The sequence below is a fragment of the Temnothorax longispinosus genome, chromosome 10 (genome assembly GCF_030848805.1).
Source record: "Temnothorax longispinosus isolate EJ_2023e chromosome 10, Tlon_JGU_v1, whole genome shotgun sequence".
Classification (NCBI taxonomy): Eukaryota; Metazoa; Arthropoda; class Insecta; order Hymenoptera; family Formicidae; genus Temnothorax; species Temnothorax longispinosus.
Genome location: NC_092367.1, coordinates 7146276 through 7167427, shown reverse-complemented (window position 1 = coordinate 7167427; position 21152 = coordinate 7146276). Strand labels below are relative to the sequence as shown.

The 21152-nt window shown below is 32.7% G+C and overlaps 4 protein-coding genes across 9 annotated transcripts in view; 2 read left to right on the top strand and 2 right to left on the bottom strand.

Annotated features, from left to right (window-relative positions):
- Positions 1–1517: 1517 nt before the first annotated feature.
- Scamc (Short Calcium-binding Mitochondrial Carrier) lies at positions 1518–9967 on the top strand. 2 transcript variants are annotated; one of them, XM_071791065.1, is made up of 9 exons: positions 1518–1975; positions 3039–3165; positions 3393–3480; positions 3781–3892; positions 8009–8167; positions 8540–8800; positions 9058–9225; positions 9414–9668; positions 9877–9967. In XM_071791065.1, exons 1-9 carry the CDS (start codon positions 1733–1735, stop codon positions 9949–9951), a joined length of 1488 nt encoding a protein of 495 aa, XP_071647166.1. In that variant the 5' UTR covers positions 1518–1732; the 3' UTR covers positions 9952–9967. The 2 variants fall into 2 exon arrangements, with proteins under 2 accessions (XP_071647166.1, XP_071647167.1); XM_071791066.1 differs by lacking the exons at positions 1518–1975; positions 3039–3165; positions 3393–3480; positions 3781–3892 and adding an exon at positions 4440–5749.
- Positions 9968–12966: 2999 nt separating this feature from the next.
- Positions 12967–16737, bottom strand: Pgls (6-phosphogluconolactonase). Of its 2 annotated transcripts, XM_071791071.1 has the most exons (5): positions 16478–16737; positions 15133–15333; positions 14589–14872; positions 13989–14107; positions 12967–13198 (listed from the first exon to the last, which is right to left on the bottom strand). In XM_071791071.1, exons 1-4 carry the CDS (start codon positions 16599–16601, stop codon positions 13997–13999), a joined length of 720 nt encoding a protein of 239 aa, XP_071647172.1. In that variant the 5' UTR covers positions 16602–16737; the 3' UTR covers positions 12967–13198; positions 13989–13996. The 2 variants fall into 2 exon arrangements, with proteins under 2 accessions (XP_071647172.1, XP_071647171.1); XM_071791070.1 differs by having other exon boundaries at positions 12967–14107.
- LOC139820649 (sister chromatid cohesion protein DCC1) lies at positions 16726–18823 on the top strand. The gene is made up of 8 exons (XM_071791068.1): positions 16726–16930; positions 17022–17195; positions 17330–17531; positions 17621–17813; positions 17907–18123; positions 18249–18358; positions 18440–18623; positions 18684–18823. The coding sequence occupies exons 1-8, from the start codon at positions 16911–16913 to the stop codon at positions 18787–18789; spliced, it is 1206 nt and encodes a 401-aa protein (XP_071647169.1). The 5' UTR covers positions 16726–16910; the 3' UTR covers positions 18790–18823.
- Positions 18824–20608: 1785 nt separating this feature from the next.
- The window catches only part of Fak (protein tyrosine kinase 2 Fak), a 46018-nt gene continuing 45474 nt past the window's right edge, over positions 20609–21152 (bottom strand). For all 4 annotated transcript variants that reach the window (XM_071791054.1, XM_071791053.1, XM_071791051.1 and 1 more), the window contains one exon: positions 20609–21078. The gene's annotated coding sequence lies outside the window, so the exon portion shown is untranslated. The remainder of the gene's footprint in view (positions 21079–21152) is intronic.

The following is a 21152-nucleotide window of genomic DNA, read 5'->3' as shown; positions in this document are numbered from 1 at the left end:
AAACGCGGAAACGCGGAAGCGCGAACCAAATGTAGTCAACAAAGATATTTGTTTACAGCAACTAAACAGTTTTGTCTGCGATCCTTTTGTAATTCTTAACGAGGATTGTTATCGCTATATTGTCGCTGATACAGTATAAAAAAGATGAGAAAAAAGCTATAGTTGATTATTCTGTTGTTAAGAGTTTTATAAAGGACCTACACGTGAAATTATCCCATATCTGATATAGAATAATGCGTCGCGTCTAGATATTCATGCATTACTTTTTAGATAATTACGATATCTGTTTAATATACATACGCGAAAGATTAAAAAATTAAATAATAATTCATATAAACTTGAGTTAATTCGATAAAAGTCTGACGTTTTTTTTAACCAACTATTATAAACATACAAATATTTAGATGTATATATAATACCGTATTTTTCAATTTGTCAAATTATAGTCACAAACGAAAGAATGGGAAACCCGCGTCTCGAATACGCCGCGACATGCGCGTGCAACTTGACGCATTGAACCATATCCCTCCGTCTTATCTAGGTATATTTTTTGTGTGCCAAATTGATTTTGTTATTATTCGCAGGTAATTATAATAGAAAATTTTGATCCAATTAAATTGATTGAAGAATATTTAATTAAAGAAAAGATCTTTTTATTTCAATAGCAAATACACAATTTATTATTATTAAAATATTATTATTAAAACGAATTTAAGAATATAACTAGAAGAAACAATTAAAGGTCAATCCAGACAAACTTGCATAGCGCATAAACATAAGCATAAGAGACGTGCGTGGTCCATATGCATGTGCATAAGGAAATAGACCACGCCGTTTCTTTATGCATATGGTTATGCACCTATGCAAGTTTGTCTGGATATAGACCTTAATAAAAGATCCCGTTTCCAGGGAGGCGGTCTTTCAAATAAAGCGCGCTATTGTATTTGACGTATTTCAATCTGAAACACATAAATAAGAAAAATATATTAGAATACATTATATATAAATGTGCCGTGGTTTTGAACGTAAAGCGGGGAGCACACACTTCTGCATAACGCATAATGCGTAAGCATAAGAGAACTGATTGGTCTATTTCCTTATGCATATGTGTATGGACCAATCAATTTTCTCATGCTTACGCATTATGCGTTGTGCAGAAGTGTGTGCTCCCCGCTTAAAAATTTAGCACAATGCATCAATATTCTTTTATTTTCCAGAAAAGATTCCTCGTATCTCGCACAAAAGGGCCCGATTCTCTAACGACAAACGTATGCGTAAACTCTGCTCTAACAGAAAAGCTGCAAGCTTATTGGCTAAAAACTGTGCGATAGCCAATCACGTTGCAGCCTTTCTGTTAGAGCAGAGTTTGCGCATACGTTTCTCGTTAGAGAATCGGGCCCCAGTAGAATCCTTCTAGTTATTTCTCGCCGTACAGTGTGGCACTCCGATACTCCGATTCGCTGCGCGAATCCAGACTTCCCAGAGTTCCCACTATTTCCAGCAGGCAGCAGCACTAGCAGCAGTGCGGTGTGACTGCGGCGATGCGTGCGTCGCGGTGCGTGATGCATACTACGCTCGGTGCGTGTGCGTACATGCACGTACATATATAAACAGGCTTGCACGCTTTACCGCGGCACGGCTTCGTTGAGCGGTTGAGCTTCGCTACCGCGACGGTGTCCCGTCTTATCTGGCTCTCGCCTCACGTCGCGTAGCGTAGGGTAACGGCGTACATATGCCGGGGAACGGCGGCGGTGCGCGTATAAGCGCGTCGCCGTCGCCGCGGCCGGCGGCGCGCGCGGTCGCGAAGCCGCCGCCGGCGCACTACCTGCACGAGCTACCGGCCCAGGATGAGGAGCGGCTGGAGGGACTCTTCCAGCGCCTCGACCTCGACGGCAACGGTCGCATCGACGTGCACGACCTGTCCCAGGCGCTGCGCGAGGTCGGCGTACACACTCAGTACGCTCAATACGCTCAGGTATTTGTTAAATTTATTACACATGTATTCATCGTTTAGACTTGTATTTTATCGAGCAAGTGAGATCCTGGTCATCCTGGACTCTTTCAAGTGGTGCTGTCACACGTCTACACTTAGCACCTTCAGCTGTAGTATGGGATATGCGTGTGCCAAAGGAAGAAAGAGAGAAGAATTTAAGTACAGATGAAATGGATAGACTTGAACTTATTGGATTTAGTATTGAAGGAACAAGAGATATAAGGTTGATATAAAATACAGCTAAAAATATGTCTCTAGCTCTGGTCTAGCGTTTTCTTGCATTTATAAAACAAGAGAAACGTACACGAGAAATGAGAGAAAAGCATTACTGTCAAAGTGTAGAAAATGCACTTAAAACGAATTATTTAAAGAGTTCTCTAAAGAAAATCTGTTGACTGATATTTATGTATGTACGATAGCCATCGTTATCTTTCGGGCAAAATATTTTTAGGATTAGTTACATCATATTTAAATCCGATTATTTTTTTTTGTTGGTTTTTGTCAAGTTTTTGAAACTTGATTTTTGCAATTTGAAATCTTAAATTCTTGAAATTATAGATTGTGTCCTATTTCTTTGCTAATTATATTCTCCTGATACTTTGTCGATTTTCGAGGTTTTTTATATTTATCATTTGCCATAAAATCTTGAAATTGTGATTTTTGCAATTTTGGAGAATTATTGGAATTTTGGCAAATTCTTTAAATTGTATATAAACCTCTTTGTTTATTTTGTTTTCCTGATACTTTATCGATTTTTATCGCATTATTATATTTTTGAAAGTTACAACATATACATTATTAATCACACATACACATGTGCATACTTAAATACATACATATATAAATCTTTGTCTGTTAACGATAATTATATACATTTTTAAACATTTCTCAGACGAGAGACTTCCCACACAAGATGTCATAATATTATCTGAGATATTTATAATAATTAATATATAAATGTTTGCATTTTTTCCATCATTTACATTTTCTATGTAAAATTAAAATGATTTCTTGTATCTAAAGAATTATTCCTTTGATTTTATAGAAATTTCTTGCCCATTCAGATCGCACAAAAAGTGGCGATATCAGTTTGGCTGAATTCATACACTACGTTCGCGAACATGAGAAAAATCTACGATTGCAGTTCTCTCATCTTGATAAAAATAAAGATGGTAAGCATACATTTAATAAATAATAGGTACCTAATCAATTTTAAAAAATTTACAAGTTCAAGATTGAGAAACTTTTCTAAATAAAAAATTTATATTATAATGTAAAAAATATATATTTTTAAAAATAAAGACCAACTAATAATCTACTTGATATATTTATTTGTTTAATACATAGGAAAATTTATGAGAGGCTGTAAACATTTCTTATACATTTTTCGCATTCGCAGGAAAGATAGATTTAGAAGAATTGATTAGGGCTTTCAAGGACCTAGGAATAGAAATTGCACGAAAGGAAGCAACAGAGTTATTGCAACGGTAATATTTTATTAATTATAATAAATTATTGTTTTTCAAGTTATTTAAAATGTATTGTAATGTACATATCATTAATTAAGCATAGCATTAAAAACAAAGTTCTTAATAAAACTGTTGTTTATTACAAAAAGATTTTAAAACATTTAAATAAATGTTGAGAACTCGTTATTAAATAATATTTTTAAATTTATCACTCACACGCATTCCAATGCATATATTGATATGAAATGCTGTTATAAGATAATTTTAATCCTACGATTCGTCGATGATATACTACATAATACAATAAACTTTGCGTAGCATGGACCAAGATGGAAGTCTCAATATCAGTTTCAACGAATGGCGGGATTTTCTCCTCTATGCACCGAGTTCTACCTTGTTCGATATTATCGAGTACTGGCATCACACCACGGTGAGTACTTTATACAATTTAATTTTTATATTCAGAAAATATACGTAACATTGGTTAATATCAAGATGCATGTATGTTATTCAAGTATTGTGTCACCTACATTACCTATTTTATTATTTAAATTACGGAAATATGTGGACAATACCCGAACATCTGGGCCGTAATATTCTTATTATCATTTATAACGAGTAACTAATATATAAAACCATGTTACGGACATTTTCATACCATCTCATTTTGTGCTGTACGTGTATACATACGAGATTTTCAACTTCGATGGACACTGATACTTTACAAAACACTCCTGTAAATATTCGGTTAAATGTTAAATTATTAAAGTCGAATTTTCAATAAGTTTATCTGACGCAATTCTGCGTAATATTTCATCAGCTGTTTCTTATGCCATATCAGTGGTTCCCAACTTTGAGGAACTTCTTCCCAACTTCGTGGTTCCCAACAATGTATAATATATTAATAATAATTAAATAATAATAGAAAAAAGTGAAATCAAATAATTATTATTAATAGGAACAACAGAGCAAATATCAATAAGAATATACAATCATAATATTTATGTAACATAACGTAATATAGGTGTTTAACTAACGTCAGTACATGGCAGCTATATGATTAGTATTGTAATATATATGAAAAATTGAAGTGTGGTAAGCGCAATTGAAACTCGTGCGTAAACTTTGCACTATGTACGTACACGCAACGGGCCGCCGACTTTGATCATCGTCATCACGCGGGTATTTGCCTCGATGACGCGCGTGTCTCTGACGTCGAAGGAATGAGCAATGACGAGAGGAAAAGAAGGAGAGGGCAGACTACAGCAGACGGAGGCGTTCCCCGTTTTGGAGGGGACGATATCTCCCCGTATCTCAGGGTTTTTCCTCGTTTATCTCTTCAGTCTCGCACCCGGACTCCGAGCGGTCGAATCGTCGGTTCGTGGCTCGTTTTTCCCCTTCTCTTCTTTTACCGTTTAAGACCGTCTTACCTGAGCGGAACGTACAGTTTTCCTCGGCCACGTGGGTCAGTGTCAACTCGTCTTCGGATCGTCCGTCCAAGATCGTTCAGTTACTCGATCGACCGCCGGCGATTTTTAGACCGCCCAATCATTTTGAGCGATACCCACAGGTCGGACCCGCGATCTAAAGATACCGAGAACAACGAGGAGGGGAATTCTCGAGAATTTGCGCAACCCCAATCAGCATGAAACATCCTCGCTTGATAGAAAGTTTGAAAGTCGCGAAAGTACAGATCTCGTAGTGCGAAATGAGACACGAGTGTGCAAGCGTGGCCGATTTCGAAGGAAGCGTGATTTTTGCGATCACTTTTGTAACTCAAACATATAATAAATCGGCGAATATAGTTCAACTGCGATAAAAGAAGAAAGGAAATTGAATTATACAAGAGAAAACGGCGTGGAACGCGGAGATAGAAGATAAACTGAATGATAAAGTGAGGAGTAAAAGAAGAGAAAAGTAATAGAAAAGCGGAAATAGAATATTGGAAGCAAATAGAAGAGGAAAAGACGAGAAGAATAGAAGGACGAATCGGAAGGAAGAGAAGTATTTCGACAGAGGTGGGGCATAGAGAGAAGACAACGGGGAGAAGAATAGAACGTATTAGAAGGGAGAGAAACATCTCGAAAGCGGCAGGCACTTGAAAGCGAGTGATCGACTTTATACGGTGAGCGTGTGCGCGTCGCGACCACATGACTCCCGATTACAGCTGATCGACTGTAGCATGTACGTCCTGAAGAAAGGGGGATTTCTCCAGTATGATAGCACCCTGTCCACGTGTCAAGTACGTGAGGAATTTCTGCAGCGCTACCATGAGTTATTGCAACGGGTGAGTAGAGCGACGGGCCCTTGCCGATCGACCAATCGGCGTCTGAGTTTACCGAGGTATTCCGTTTCGAATGGAAAAAGAAAGTGTCAGGTGTGCGAGACAAGGTCGGCGTTAAAGAGCGAAAGTGATTCTGGAATGCATCTCAAGAATTCGTCTTTTGAGCTCTTACGCACACATATATATTTTATTTATATATATGTGCACGAGAATATCAAAGTTGAAAACTCGTATGCATGCTGTTGAATATGATCTGATACATCCATTATCTATTTTTACTTGATTGACGTCTGTAGATATCGATAGTAAATTACTTCCCATTTATTTTTATTTTATGTTAACTAATTTTTAATCACCACCGGTTATTGCAATGACATAACGTTAGTAAAAAGACTTTGTTTCCGCTAGAGATACGACTCCAAATTGACTAAAGAATTGGCGGTTCAAAGTACACTCAATGTATGGGATATATTTTACTATGCCGTTCAGCTTCCGACACATCACGTTTTATTTTGAGTGCAGAAAATTTAGCTTCAGAAGGAACAGGCCTAGGATATTATACCTGTCTATACGTTTGTCTGGCTCGTCGCCCAGTCGAGCTAAGAGGATGGTGGGAAAACCTTTTTAGTTCGCAGTTGACTGATAATTATAATCATTCGACGATTTGCGAGTCATTTTGCTTGGAACATTCTACTTCTGTGTTACAATTCCACGTATTATTGCACCGAGTATATTGCAATAATGTTCCATCGTCTTGCGAATAGCTAGCCCGATCGTGATTTCGCAAAATTGTTACGTCACTGGTTATGACTGCGAGATTAGCTAATAGGGGGAAACCAAACAAACAAATAAACTTCAAATCTAACAGCTTAAATTGGACTCTATATCGCGAGCAGTTCTATATAATAATGACTTGTAAAAACTACGCGTGTTAAGTACGCTTCATCTGTATGTTCTGTATCTATTTTAACTTAAAAAATAATAAAGGCTTACTTAACTTACGTTAAAATACTTTGTCTATTAGTAGCATGTAAATTATACAACGATTAAGTAGAAAATTTAAAGGACAAGTTAGACCGATAGAATCCAAGTTTTATTTTCGAAAATATATGTGACGTAACGTTTATGATGTAAAGTTCAAAAGTACACATTGTGGATGCTATAGAAATCTCGATTTTCATGTTTTTATGTAGTAAATTTTTAAATTTAAAATTGTGATAAAAAAAGAGATTTAAATATTTGTAATGAGCAATGATCTTTTGTCAGATAATAATTTCGCTTATAAAATGTTTAAATAGCATGATTAAATTTTTGCATAAAAATAATTTATTTTGTTGTATAAATACAGTTAATATAATAACGTATTAAAAATATATGTATTGAAACTTATGTAAAAATAAAAGCGTATTTTGTCGATAACTAGAAAGAAGATTCTTTTTACGAACATCGGTTCACGAGTTCGATATACCAGGCTTTGAATTACAACACGCGTTTTGTAACAGAATATTTGTAACATAATAGTGCTATTGTACATGGATCCGATTACCTTCGTCGAAATGCAACAGTACAATACTTCATATCTGTGATCGATAAGCGATCCAAATGATTCATATATGCGTGTAGAAAAGTCGGCACAATAATCTTATCACCTAGTTTATCGATGTTTATATTAAGGGTCAGTCAAAGGCTGCGTTTCGATATTCACTACTAGTATTGAAAATGTATAACATACGTGCACTGGATTTTTCGCCTTGGCAGTAAACATTGGAATGCAGACATAATCGCTCGTACGAGAATAGATAAGCGAAAATGTTTGTAAAAGTATAAAGTCAATGAGAATTCCCATAAAAGAAAAATAAATAGGATACGGAGTAAAAATGGTAGAAATATTTGTAATAAATTTATAAATAGCTATGATGTTATAACTAGTTATCTTAAATTATTTTCGTGAATATTATTAGAAACATTAAATTAAATAGATTTTGGATTAAATATATACATTCATATTATTATATTAATAAAAAATATTAATTATAATCAACGTTTTATTATTGAGAGCTGATATTCTGGGGAAACGGCCTGCTTCTTATTAATATTTTATTAATGTACAATACTTTATTAATATTTTTATTAGTATAAACTGATAAATTTACACACACAAACACGTATATAGAATTATTATTTTTTTTCCATAAAATATGAAACAGAATGTAACGAATGATTCAATTAACAGTTTGATAATAATTTTTTTTTTATTTACAGTATATGGATATCGGGGAGGACATCGGCGTCCCCGAAGAGTTCACGAAGGGTGAGATGGTATCTGGAATGTGGTGGCGACATTTATTATCCGGGGGGATAGCAGGTGCGGTATCACGTACTTGCACCGCGCCTTTAGACCGTATCAAGGTCTATCTACAAGTAAGCATTTGCACGACTTTTTTTCAATGTTCTTTCATTCACAAATCTCTAAATTTAATATCAAATTTACTAATGTATATGTATACAATATCTATATATTAAACATTCTTTATAGATTATATTTAACTTATAAATATAGTTTGCATATACATACAATATAATCTATATATTATCAAATAATAGAAAGAGGTTACATGTATATTTTTTATTATGTAATCTATGTATATAGATAAAATAATAAAATTTCGTTCGAAAATCTTTATTATTATGCGTTGTATGAAACGATTCGCTTATGATGGCATGTCGAGCGAGCGAGTAAATTTGTCTAGTTTGCTTTAATACGACGAGAGAATCGTCCGATCGTCCTTGCAGGTCCACGGCACACGACACTGCAATATCATGAGTTGCTTCAGGTACATGTTGCGTGAGGGTGGCATTAGGAGCCTGTGGCGCGGCAATGGCATTAACGTGCTCAAGATTGGCCCGGAGACAGCGCTCAAGTTTATGGCATACGAACAAGTGAAGCGGGCGATCAAGGAGGACGATGAGGGCCGCGAACTTGGGCTCTACCAGCGATTTTGTGCTGGCTCCATGGCCGGTGGCATCAGTCAGTCAGCCATCTATCCCCTTGAGGTACTTATGTTCCTGTTTATCTTGTGATTTATGCTTCCTTACGTCGGATGACATTTATGATGTTAGACATGAGATATATGACTTTCTTGTTCTTCGATTCTTATCGTTATATTATTTTAGTGCAGATATGTACATATAATGCGAACACAGAAATGAATAAAGATTGAGTTATATATAATAAGAAATAATGAGAAATATTATTTTTGTATAGAATAAACTACTAGAGATATAAATAGAAGTGTATAACATGCTTGCAGGTACTGAAGACTAGACTTGCATTGCGAAAAACGGGCGAATTTAATGGCGTGGTTGACGCAGCCACGAAAATATATAGACAAGGTGGTTTGAAATCCTTCTACAGAGGCTATGTACCTAATTTGATAGGAATACTTCCTTATGCCGGCATCGATTTAGCCGTCTACGAAGTAAGTCGATACCAAAGAAAAGCTTTATTTTTTATTTTATAAACTATTACAACAACACGATATTTATGTGAAATTAAATTTATGCAAATCAATTTAATGTGTAATTTGTGTAGTAAGTCAAGATAAAATTTCCAACTTTCCTCGGCGATTGCTCTCGACGATCATTTAAAAGGACGATATGTTTGCAGACGCTGAAGAATAGTTACTTACGTACGCATGACAAAAAGGAACAACCGCCATTTTGGATTCTATTGCTGTGTGGCACCGCGTCCAGCACAGCCGGCCAAGTATGCTCGTATCCGCTAGCGTTAGTGCGGACGCGACTGCAGGCCGAGATTGCGCCCGAACGCTTGCCTAACACAATGATTGGCGTCTTCAAAGACATTCTCAACCGCGAGGGAGTACGCGGTCTGTATCGCGGCCTCACGCCTAATTTTCTCAAGGTATATGATTGTTAATGAGAAAATTTCATTGATTTTTAAGGAATTTTTATATTTCTACAATTGAATTTATAGAAATTTAACTTATTACAGCTTAACTGATATTAATTTTATATTAAAGTCGTCATAAATTGAAATTTTTTTTTAGTTTTTAATGAATTTGTAGTATAGTTTGATTATTACTAAATGTAAAAATATATTTCTTTTACAGGTTGCACCTGCCGTATCTATTAGTTACGTAGTATATGAGCATTTCCGGCAGGCGTTGGGCGTCAACATGACGTGATGAACATGAATGCTAGGTGACTGATTAATTCAATTAACTAACTTATTCTCTCTCTCTTTTTCCTCTCTTTCTCTACCCCCCTCTCTCTCTCTCTCTCTCTCTCTCTTCACTCGTCGTTATAAATAATCGACATGACGAATGATCATTTGGCGATAAGGAGCGTTCGTTTGTCTTTCCTCGAAAAGAAAAAACGAATAAAGAAGAAACAATATGGCGGTGATTACCTTTATTGTTATCGCTAACGTAAGAAACTTCTTTGATTAATCGAACATTCTATCGCAATTTTTTTATAATTTATTAAGATTTTAATATATTTTTAATATTTCAATATTAATAAATTAAAAATAGTGCGAATCAAAATATTATAATTATCGATTTTCTAGCAATTGCTGTTGTATAGATTGTTGTTACAATGCAATGATACTTTATTTTGGCCAATACAGTACAAAGAATGTCTTGCGTGTAAGAAAAGTATTATGTGTAGTCTTTCTGTAAACGAATACGCGAACAAGTTTTGAATGGACAGCGAGCAAAGGAAAGGCCAGTTCTCAATTATTCTTTAGTAAAAACGTATTTTATTGGCGGAAACGTTCAAGTCAGCATCAACATTCAGTCTAAAATTTGTATATTATATTAATCACTATTATAATTGTTTACTTTCTAACTATAATTTATCCCTATATTAAAAAATTTTAATTTTGTATTATAATTTAAAAATATAAAATAATAATCACATAATATTTATGTGATTATTGAGTAATTAAAAAAACTATTTACTAAAATTATTTCAGAAATAAAAAGTTATGGATTCAGCTTTTGACTTGTGTGCCAGCAAAAATACGTTTTGTTACTATATGTAAAAGTGATTTAATGTCGACCTAAAGGATTCCGTTTTAATTGGAAGGATGGAGGATCGAGTTATACATTGACACTGTGATATGTATATGACTGTAAACTTTTCCGCATGATTTATCAACATGGCGCCCTGTAAATTACAGGATTATCGCTCTACCAAATTATGCAAAGTAACTTGATCCATTGAAACACGAAGCATTTTGTATAAAATAAACAATTTTTGTGTAATTTTGTTACAGACAACATTTTTCGTGGACTTCTTTAGGATTTAAAGATGTGGTTCCATATTTTTTAATTATAGATTCACATAATGGAAAGAAATTGTAATAAAAAAATAATGAAAACTCAACTAAAAAACATTTTTTTTTTCCAATATTTATCGTATCTTGTATGATATATTTATTATATCTTATATGATACATTATTTTTAAATGATATATTATCCTTATATAAAATACAAAATCTTGATAAGCTAAAAATAGAATTAACATTCTATTTTATGTGTTCTTTCATAAATTTTGTAATATTTTATAATATTTATAATATAATTTTTTTGTAATAATATAAAAAATTAATTTTGTACTTTTATGCTATTTATATTCTTTTGTTAAATTGTAATATATATTTTTTGTAAATAGGAGAAAAATAAAAATAAGATATTCTGACAAATCCTGAAAAAGAATTTTAAACACATGGACGTACATGTATAATAGCATTCAGTATGAAATTCTTGTTCAGAACTAGTTATTATAGTTACTATAGTTTTTTAGATCTATTTAATACTTATTTTCTCCTATGTATAAAGAAATATGTTTCAATGTTCATTATATTATTTCCTAGACTTTTATTAAAAAGTTAAAAAAAAAAGTAGTGACTCAGTGGATCAAGCTTTTCACGATAATTTGGCGATAATAATTACTATATTGTTGTAAATCATGCGGCACTCGGTTTTCATCTCAACCTTGTTAGTACTTCGTATATACAATAAAATCAATTTCACCGGCCGTTACGATATATTATTATATTCCGGTTACTACGATTCATTCCCCTAGATAAGTTTTACGAACTTACAAACTATGTATATTATGTATTTACATGTATTATAAAACATGTACAGTTAGACACACATGTTGTTTATCGACGAATATTCGGAGAATAGCGATGACTCGTGCACGATAAATACACCGATTTTGCCTTTAAGGACAACGCGATAACGCTAACAATAAATTGTGGACAAGAAAAATTTAAATTTTATTTAAATGCCATTTTAATTTGACCTTATCCAACTAGAATTAATAGACATAAAAGAATTAAAGATATAATGTAAAAACATTTCGGCTATGTTAATTTTCTTTAAAATTGCTACTGCAAGTTAATTTTCCCAATAAGCTAAATCTTCCGTTAAAGAAAATTATCAATGTGGATTTTATTATTATTTTGAAAGATGATTGAAATATTTATCGTGGATGAGTTATTGGATTGGACATGATTGACATTTTTTTTAATAGCAAAAGTGTAAATGTTAATTTATATCTGTGTACATATGTGACATTAACACACATTTTATATGTATAAATATGCATATATATAATATGTGTTAATTACTATTTATTATTGATTGTGCAAATTAATACAGTATATATATACATATACACATTTTTGCACGTTTTTATTATACCGGATGTCTTTAAAAAAGAATTAGTGAGTAAAATAGTTACTATTATTATTATTATTATTTAATAATCAAATTATTATTATTATATCGATTCAAACAATAGAAATTTGCAATAAAATGCGAGGTTCCAGAACTGAAAATATATCAGAACAATAAAGAACATCGTGTATAACATAAGCGATCTTTAATTATTATCTACCTTCAAAATCATTCTTTAAATTCTGATACGAGACTTGACAATAAAATTCGTGAAAGTAACCAACGCAACTGACTTGCTATGAAGATAGGTAAAATGCTGAAAATCAGATATAGTATCTCACAAATACTACGTAAAAAGGCACTTCAGTTCAGTAATAAGATAACTGCTGTATCGCAAATTCGTAAATTATTGTCAGATCTCGCGTATATGTGGAAAATTAAATAAGATCACAGGCTAAAATATTAAAAAGTAATTTGTGCTTACAATCCAAAAGCAAAACAATAACTTTAATGATTATTTAATATCAGAATCTATATTATCAAAATATTTCTTCTTTTATACATTGTCATTATTCATTAAACTAAAGTAATGAGATATATATATTATATTGTGTACATCACGAATAACAACATATAACATGAATTTGTCAGTATTTTATTTAGAACATTTTTTTTAGTTTTATCATATATCACAAAAGATATTACGGACTGTTTGTATAATCTTTCTTCTGCATATATCTGCGGAAGAAAACACTTTCGTTAAGTCGATACTCAACATTTTTATAAACTTAATAAATTTTATGATAACAAAGATAAAAAATATAAAAATCAAAATAACGATTTTTTTAGTACTTTTTGCTTGAAAGAAAGGACTCGTGTATGTACTAGAAATAAAGAAAAAAAAAAGATTGGTTTAAGCAAGTTTCTCCAAGAGAAAACACAGGAGAAGAGAATGAGAGAAAATAACTTCGACAAGAATTATCTGAGAGAATTCTCAGTTGTAGATCAGAATTTTATCTCTTCCGACCGGATTTAAGAATCCTTCCTGAGTTCGTGTTAAATTCGAATCTTTCAAGTATGATCTGTTCTTTTCCCTTTAAAAGTTTAAAAGAATTATTATGAAATGATATATCGCAATGTATTTTTAATAAGTTTGTTTACATGTTTCTATTTTTTTATGCAAAATTTTTATTACTTTCTTATTAAATATTATCTTTTTACATATGCAGATTGATTTACAATAAAAAAGTTTGCACATTTTTTATATAAATGACATTGTTGAGCAATATTAGTCGAAAATTGAATTGTCAATTTTCTCACGAGTCATTTTCGCACTTTGGTACGAGCATATAACGCTTATTCAAATACTCTATCGACTTTAATTAGTAAATTATAATGAAAAAAAAAAAACATTAAAATATAGAGCTGAAAAAAATTTTAAAGAAAAAGAGTTACAAGACAATCATAGTATATGATATGGAATGTCATAAAATCGATGTACTGTAGTAGGGGTTTTATTTTATCCCACCTCGCATTTCAGTCTGAGTTGAGTAGTCTGCCCGCTTCTTGATCGAGCAGCCAAAAGAGAGTGCCATCAACTGGTTCCACTCTGGTAGCTGGTAAATCTTCCTTATCTCTCAAGATCCTCTGTGAACAATAACAGTAGTAATTTAAATACAACCAAACCTTTACATTTTTTTTTCTTTCATTCCTCACGCATATTCTTTGTGCAATTTTCTAATATTAAACAAATTTACCACATGCCTATTTCAATGTATATGTTTTAATTTATAGGAGTCAAGCAGCAAATGTAGTTCAGTCTAGTAGATCAAGAGTAACGCAAGATAAGAAATCCTAGTTGGTGGAGAATTGGCTGATCGAAAAATGGTAAAAAAATTTTTAAATGATATATTATAGTTGATTTATCTTTCGATTCTCTTCATTATCTCAGCTTTCTGAATTTAATTAGATACCTTTAGAGATATTGTATTTGAAAATTTCAAGTATTAAGAAAAGCGAAAAGTTGTTTAATTATTTAATTAAAAATATTAACTATTTATTTTAATTTTCTGAGTATTAGATTGCAGAATTGAAATAAATTAATTTACAGGAAAAACTTGGTAATTACTTTGACGATCTCGGCCTTGCTAGCGCCGGTGGCAATGAACACACACATGCGAGCGTTATTAATGACTGGCATAGTGAGGCTGATTCTACTGGGTGGTGGTTTCGGCGCATTCAGTTCCCATGTGACCCACATGTTCTCGTCGTCGAGGGCCCGATGACCCGGGAAGAGCGAGCACGTGTGCCCGTCCTGACCCACACCCAACAGCAGGCAATCGAATCTCGGTAATCTGTCCGGCGGGAAGAAGAAGGCCATTTTTTTAATGTAATCCTTCGCCGCGTTCTCGGCTACAAATATATATAAATAAATAAATAAATGACAAATAAATAATACAAATAATGTTAAATTATAAAAATAACATTATAAAACCATATAACGATGTAACAGATAATTAAGATATAAATAAAAAATTATAAAATGATAATTATAAGTGTACATATACATATATAAACAATAAGAAATTATAAAATATATGATAAGTTAAGAAAGATTATATGGATTATTATTATATACTCTTAAAAATAGAAACAGATTACGGATCAAGTACCATTGAGTTCTGGATCAACCTTCATGAATTGCTCCTCAGTGACGGGCACTTTTCCGATAAAACAACTTTTGTAGAGGCCAAAATTTGACTCGGAATCCTCGAGGGGCACCACTCGTTCATCGCAGAAAAAGAAGCGCCACTTGCTCCAGTCGGTTGCAATGTACGGCAGAGACTTGGCCAGCAGTTGTACCACCGAACCGCCTATGCAAATTAATAACTAATTAAAAATAATTTCCTCAAGTCCCTTTTTAGGCGAATTTATCGAAATTGTATAAATTTCTACTAATTAAAATGATAATTTTATAAATCATTCGTCTAATCTTCTTAGACTATTCGAATATTAATGATTAATTAATTAAAATAATAATAGACATCCCATATGTATATTTTTTTCAGACCGCCTGAAATTAACCTTGTTTCGTATCATAATATATTTCCACACGATAACCAACCAAAGATGCGTTGATGCGTAGAAGCGCGACATATAAACAGATAACCGAATCATGAGTCAATCGATCATACGATCCACATTTTTTTTGTTCAACTACACTTTTCTAGACTTTCTTCAAAATTTCTAGAATATATAAATTCGTTACACGCGAAATTATAAGTCTCGAAAAAATAATACTCTCCAAGAAACGGTTTCTATCCCCAAGAAATTTCTCCGATAACTTTTAAACAATTTTTATAATAATTCTCTTAATTCCTACTTATATTAAATTTTACAATTATGCAAATATAAATGTAAAATATATTTCTACATTTTTACGTAGTTAAAAATTTGTTTAAGTTAATAAATATTGTGATACACTTCACCGGTTATCGATCGTTAATGACTCACATTATTAAATAGAATTATTAAATAGAGAACTTTTATTATACATGTATACGGATGAAATTTTAGCTGAAAAATAACCAATAATTTTTTGATTAAATGCTGACGAAATATCGAGTGCAGAAAGTGTAGATGAAAAAAAGGGAAGAGAAGGGCAGATAAAAAAAATCATGATACAAACTCGCCGCGAAGTGCAATGTTCCCAAAAGCAGGCGAAAATATATGGAAATTTATGGAAAAATGTTCTTTCTCATTTATTCACAAATTCAGCGAGTTCGCGGCTCGTTTTCGCGCGCAACAACACGCGGAATACCGAAACTGAAAAAAAACCGAAGAGTCATTCTCGCGTGATTACAACGTGGAAGTTCGACTTGCCTTATCATAACTGTGGAACGTGTGAAACGTGAAAATTACAGAGCGAGTAAAACTTGAGCGGAGCGGCAAGGGCAACGCGGCTGGCGCGCGAACATAAATAAAAACGGAATTGTATTAAAAATTCGTGGGGATCACCTGATACTCCGAAACGAAAGATCCGATCGTCGCGCGAGATCGCGTCGTCCGCGGCGCGGGCGATGAGATTGGAGATCCGGGAGAGTAACTGCTCCTCGTCGATCGACACCACTACCTCCGTCATTGCGTGCGTTTCTTCGCGTGCGGATGCGGACGAGCGAAAGCGAGGTTATCCCGTCGGACCATGCACTTTCGAACGCGACAACCACGTCCAACCACGTCCAGTCAATTAACACAGCCGTCAGCCACTGAGCATTCGAAGTCGTGATCGTGGACTCGGAATAATCCGGATGATGAAACGAGCGACCCACGGCGCGATTGGATCGCGCGTAGAATGCCGATGTAGTAAATTACTAGGGATTAGTAAGAAATTACTAGGAAATTACAAGGATTTTTTAGACAGAATATTCAACGGAGAGAAAATCAAGTCGATATGGAATCTGCTGACAAAGGGTGATTTATTGTTTAACAGAAATTATCTAAAATTTTCTATGTGTTCTTGATATTATAATTTTACAATCGTTCTCTCTGTCTTTCTGTCAAGGAACGTTCGCACGAAGGAGAATGTTAGCGAGATTTTGGAATTAGCTGCAATTAAAGAATCCGATTTAAACGCCGTGACGCAATGTTTGTATCCCATGAAAGATCATCAGATCGACGATTTGATATTGCTGGAGGTAGACGAGCACATATTGGGAGCACTAAGCGAAGGAGACGCGTACGTTCTTTAACAATCTCCCTTTCAATTATCGTTTCGTAAAGTAGATCCTTGAGAGTTCTCTTGAACTCGTTTTAACATTGCAATTGTTATTCTGCAGAATAAAGTGATTGTAAATAATTTTGTGACGCTAGAATATCATTTCGTGGTAACAAACACGACAATGCTGCGCTGTGCACGCAAACTCGGACCTACGAGATCAGAGAGGCAGAGATATCCAACTCGTGGTTGTTGGTTCCAAACTTGAAGCTAGGCAAAGCAACAGGTGTCGGGAAAGTAACTGAGAGAACTGTAGAGAAATGTAACGTAAAGAAGATATTTAACTCGTACTATGAGGTACTTGTCTTAGTAATTGTCTTATATCTGAATTATATCTAAAATATTGAATTGCAGAAAATATATGATTATAATCTCTTGTGTTTAAGGTGAAGGAAACCAAACCTGATCTGTCAAGTTTGTCTACTCTGCTTGATTCGTCATCCTTCAATGGATTGGAATATGAATCTACAATAGATCAGAAGGCGTTGTACAGTTGGGAAAGATTACAAAATGAGTTACAAGCCAGTGATTACGAGTTAAAACAAGCTTTGTCAGATTTCTTAATAGCCGACCTAGATGGTATGTAATAAAAATCTTTTTTTATTGTATTATATCAGATCTTATTTTATTCGTACAAATGATGTCGTTTAACTTGAAATTTTTTGTATTAAGGTTATTTGCGCCTTATATCATTTGACATAGAAGCAAGGAGCTTGAATTTCATGTTGGATTATTTTGGAGAACAGTCTTGGGAACTCGATGAAGTAGATAAAGAGAGTACGTACGAATGTTTAAAGGAGCTTATTCATGAGCCAGTGTTCGATATCATATTCAAAAGATATACAGAAGTAAGCACAAAGACAAAGGATGATGGCAGTCCATTGTACATGTATGTACACTATTACTATATTTTATATATATTATTTAGAATATATATATTTCTAATATATATATATTAGAAAAATTTTGTGACAAATAATTTGCATTTTTTTAATATAATTGATTCTTGAAAAGGTATAACGAAAAAAAATGCTGCGCAATGATAGCAAAGGTTCTTCTTGCTGCCTCTCCTGTCACTGAATACAAAGAATTCATGGAAACATGGAGCATTGGAATTCCTGAAAGTACGGAATTAATAAGCTTGAAATTGTAATTGTAATCTATATGATAAGTCTTTTTTTGAACTTAAAATTTCTGTGTTTCAGAAATGCAGGTAAAGAAAGAGTATTTATATGGATTGGCCCTTGTAACGTACAATACTTCAAAAATGCAAAAAGAAATCGTGTCTTGTCCGGAGGCAGACTTACCGAACAACATTCACGACAGACTTAATGAACTTTTTCAAATTAAAGCTAAATGGACTGTTGAAGAGATAACACCTTATATTATGTAAGTGAAAAAGAGTACATATTGTTATTATTTTAAATCTTATATAATCGTTTCTTTTAGGCGTTTTACAAAAGGTGCAATGAATGTTAACGCACTTTTAACGAAATATGCTAGATGTTCGACAAAAAATGGGATAAAATATTACGGGTCAAAACATGGCAAGTGATATACTGACTACATTTGTGGTATGCATTCAATTGTCTTACAATAAATACTGATACATGTGTTATTGATTAATTATATTAATGTCGGAACAATATTTCAAAATTGTTTATAATGTTAAAATGATACGCGTAATTTATTTAGCTCGTGATCATATATATAGTTACACATTTGCACAATTTATAAATATTTTTAAGAAATAAGATTATATAATTTAATTTTTTTATTTATTACCTCACTGATGTAACAGCGATATTATCAGCGAATGTATTATTATTCATCTCACTCATTCATCAAAAGACAATAATTTTAGATTAGACGATAATTTATCAATTTTATTTTATAAACTCTTGTTATCCCATTGACTATAAAGTTTTATTACAAAAGCATTTTACCAACTTTCTCTTTAATATCTGACGTTATTAGTAATTAGTAATTACAGTTGAATATAATATGCTTCAGAAAAGTATATTGGATTGAATATGAATAATCATAGATAATCATTCTTAAATTCGATATTTACCTCATCAGTATTTGTTACGTGTGTCAAATAATAAAACTTATATAAATACGTGTTGTGCGAAGAAAAAAAGGAATATAAATTTATTTATAAATGATGCTCTCGGAAAATCTCGTAAAAATATACAAATCATATACATAAATAATTTTATACAATTAAAAAATATCGAAGAAATTTATTAAAAATGCTTTTACTACTTTTTGTAAAATAATGCAATAAAAAAAGGAGAAAAATAAAGAAAAGATTCTCACAACAGTAAATAATTTTTAATTTAATATTTGCAAATGATAAAAAAGATTCTTATAATAAAATATATGTATAGCATTGCATTATAATACATAATGGCCAAATTGATGTTGATTTACTTAATACACATTGTCTTTTTTTTCATGTATAGTGTTACATGTTTTTAATATATTTAAATAATAAAAGAAGTATTTGATGTATTCGCAAATAAAACAGCACCATCAATAATTATAAATATTCATTATTTCCTGATTCCTGGGATAGCAGCTTCTTTGACAGGAAATTTACAACACACAAACATAGTATTCGTTTCTTTTGAGCGTATAAGCACATCTTGGCACATGAATCTTTAAAGCCACATACCATTTAAAATATCAAATTTACAACTCGCAAACTACAAATATTTCACGTTCATGCCAATTGTAACAATATACGGATAAGATGCATCAGTACAACAATTATAATGTGTCAGAATACTAAGAACATTTCTCACAGATATTCCCCAGACGAATTTCCCCAGGAATACAAAAAGCACATGCGTAAAAATGGAATACTTTTTTTTTATCTATAAAGTATTCGATCGCGGATTTTGTAAATGCATCGTACGTATGAATACATCGCTGCGTATTGCATTGATGAACTATTAATGGTATACTTATGCAAAAATGGAACTTCCTAAAAATATCTTGTAGGAACTGCCTCGTCGCTGAAAAATGGTTCTTGCTTTTTATAAAACATTTCGTATATAAACGTCGCAAACTAATATAAACCATTAAATAATTATTATAGAAATAACACACATTCAGTCCCTCTTTTTACATTATAATTACTGCCCATAATATTCCTAGGTAGGAAATAGACTATGAAATTACGAACTTGCGTTAAAAACAACATCGATTATATCCTACAGGAAATTATATTCTCGCGCAGTATTGTTCGAAGAGAGGAAATATTATCCGTTTAAATATACGTACATACCTCTCTGAGATACGTTTGTTTGTATGTATGTATACATTATAAATTGATTATACGAGATGACGCAGATAAAATCAAGAAATTTTTCAAGCGCGAATGTGCGATGCTAGAATAAATATGATGAAACGGTGTGAATAAATTTGAGACCTTTACCTCATTTAATAATGTTCATGTTAATGTTAAATTTAATAAATGACGTTCCTATCTTTATGGTAAAACATAACTTTGCATCACCTCGTACATGCCGTCATTGTATAATATAACAAATAGTAACGATAATCCTAAATCCTTTGGAGTTGTGATTTCATTATAGCTGTGACTTAAATTCTCTAGTGATAAACTTCCTATTCTACTATTACAACTAATGAATACTGTCCTATCTATAAGTACGCTTAGATAAAACGTCTGCATATGTAAATGTTAAAAAGAGCTAAAAAGCACAAATACTAGATCTCCCGTTGTTAAAGTATTGAAGTGTAGATGTGTACACACGGGTAACTTGGTAGTATATCATCTATTTATATACATGCTAAGCAATGATCCGAAGTAGACCTGGAATCAATCCATTTGATAATCGTTTAAATAATCCTCTCATTTATGCGAGAAACACACATTTCATGATTTAC

Coding starts and splice junctions, on each gene's coding strand:
- Scamc (XM_071791065.1), top strand. CDS start 1,733: ATGCCGGGGAACGGCGGCGGTGCGCGTATAAGCGCGTCGCCGTCGCCG. Junction 8,168..8,539: donor GTATCAAGGTCTATCTACAA/GTAAGCATTTGC, acceptor TCGTCCTTGCAG/GTCCACGGCACACGACACTG. Junction 9,669..9,876: donor TCACGCCTAATTTTCTCAAG/GTATATGATTGT, acceptor TTTCTTTTACAG/GTTGCACCTGCCGTATCTAT.
- Pgls (XM_071791070.1), bottom strand. CDS start 16,601: ATGACGGAGGTAGTGGTGTCGATCGACGAGGAGCAGTTACTCTCCCGG. Junction 15,334..16,477: donor CTTTCGTTTCGGAGTATCAG/GTGATCCCCACG, acceptor TAATTTGCATAG/GCGGTTCGGTGGTACAACTG. Junction 14,108..14,588: donor GCAAGGCCGAGATCGTCAAA/GTAATTACCAAG, acceptor TATTGTTCACAG/AGGATCTTGAGAGATAAGGA.
- LOC139820649 (XM_071791068.1), top strand. CDS start 16,911: ATGGAATCTGCTGACAAAGG. Junction 17,814..17,906: donor CTTAATAGCCGACCTAGATG/GTATGTAATAAA, acceptor TTTTGTATTAAG/GTTATTTGCGCCTTATATCA. Junction 18,124..18,248: donor GATGGCAGTCCATTGTACAT/GTATGTACACTA, acceptor ATTCTTGAAAAG/GTATAACGAAAAAAAATGCT.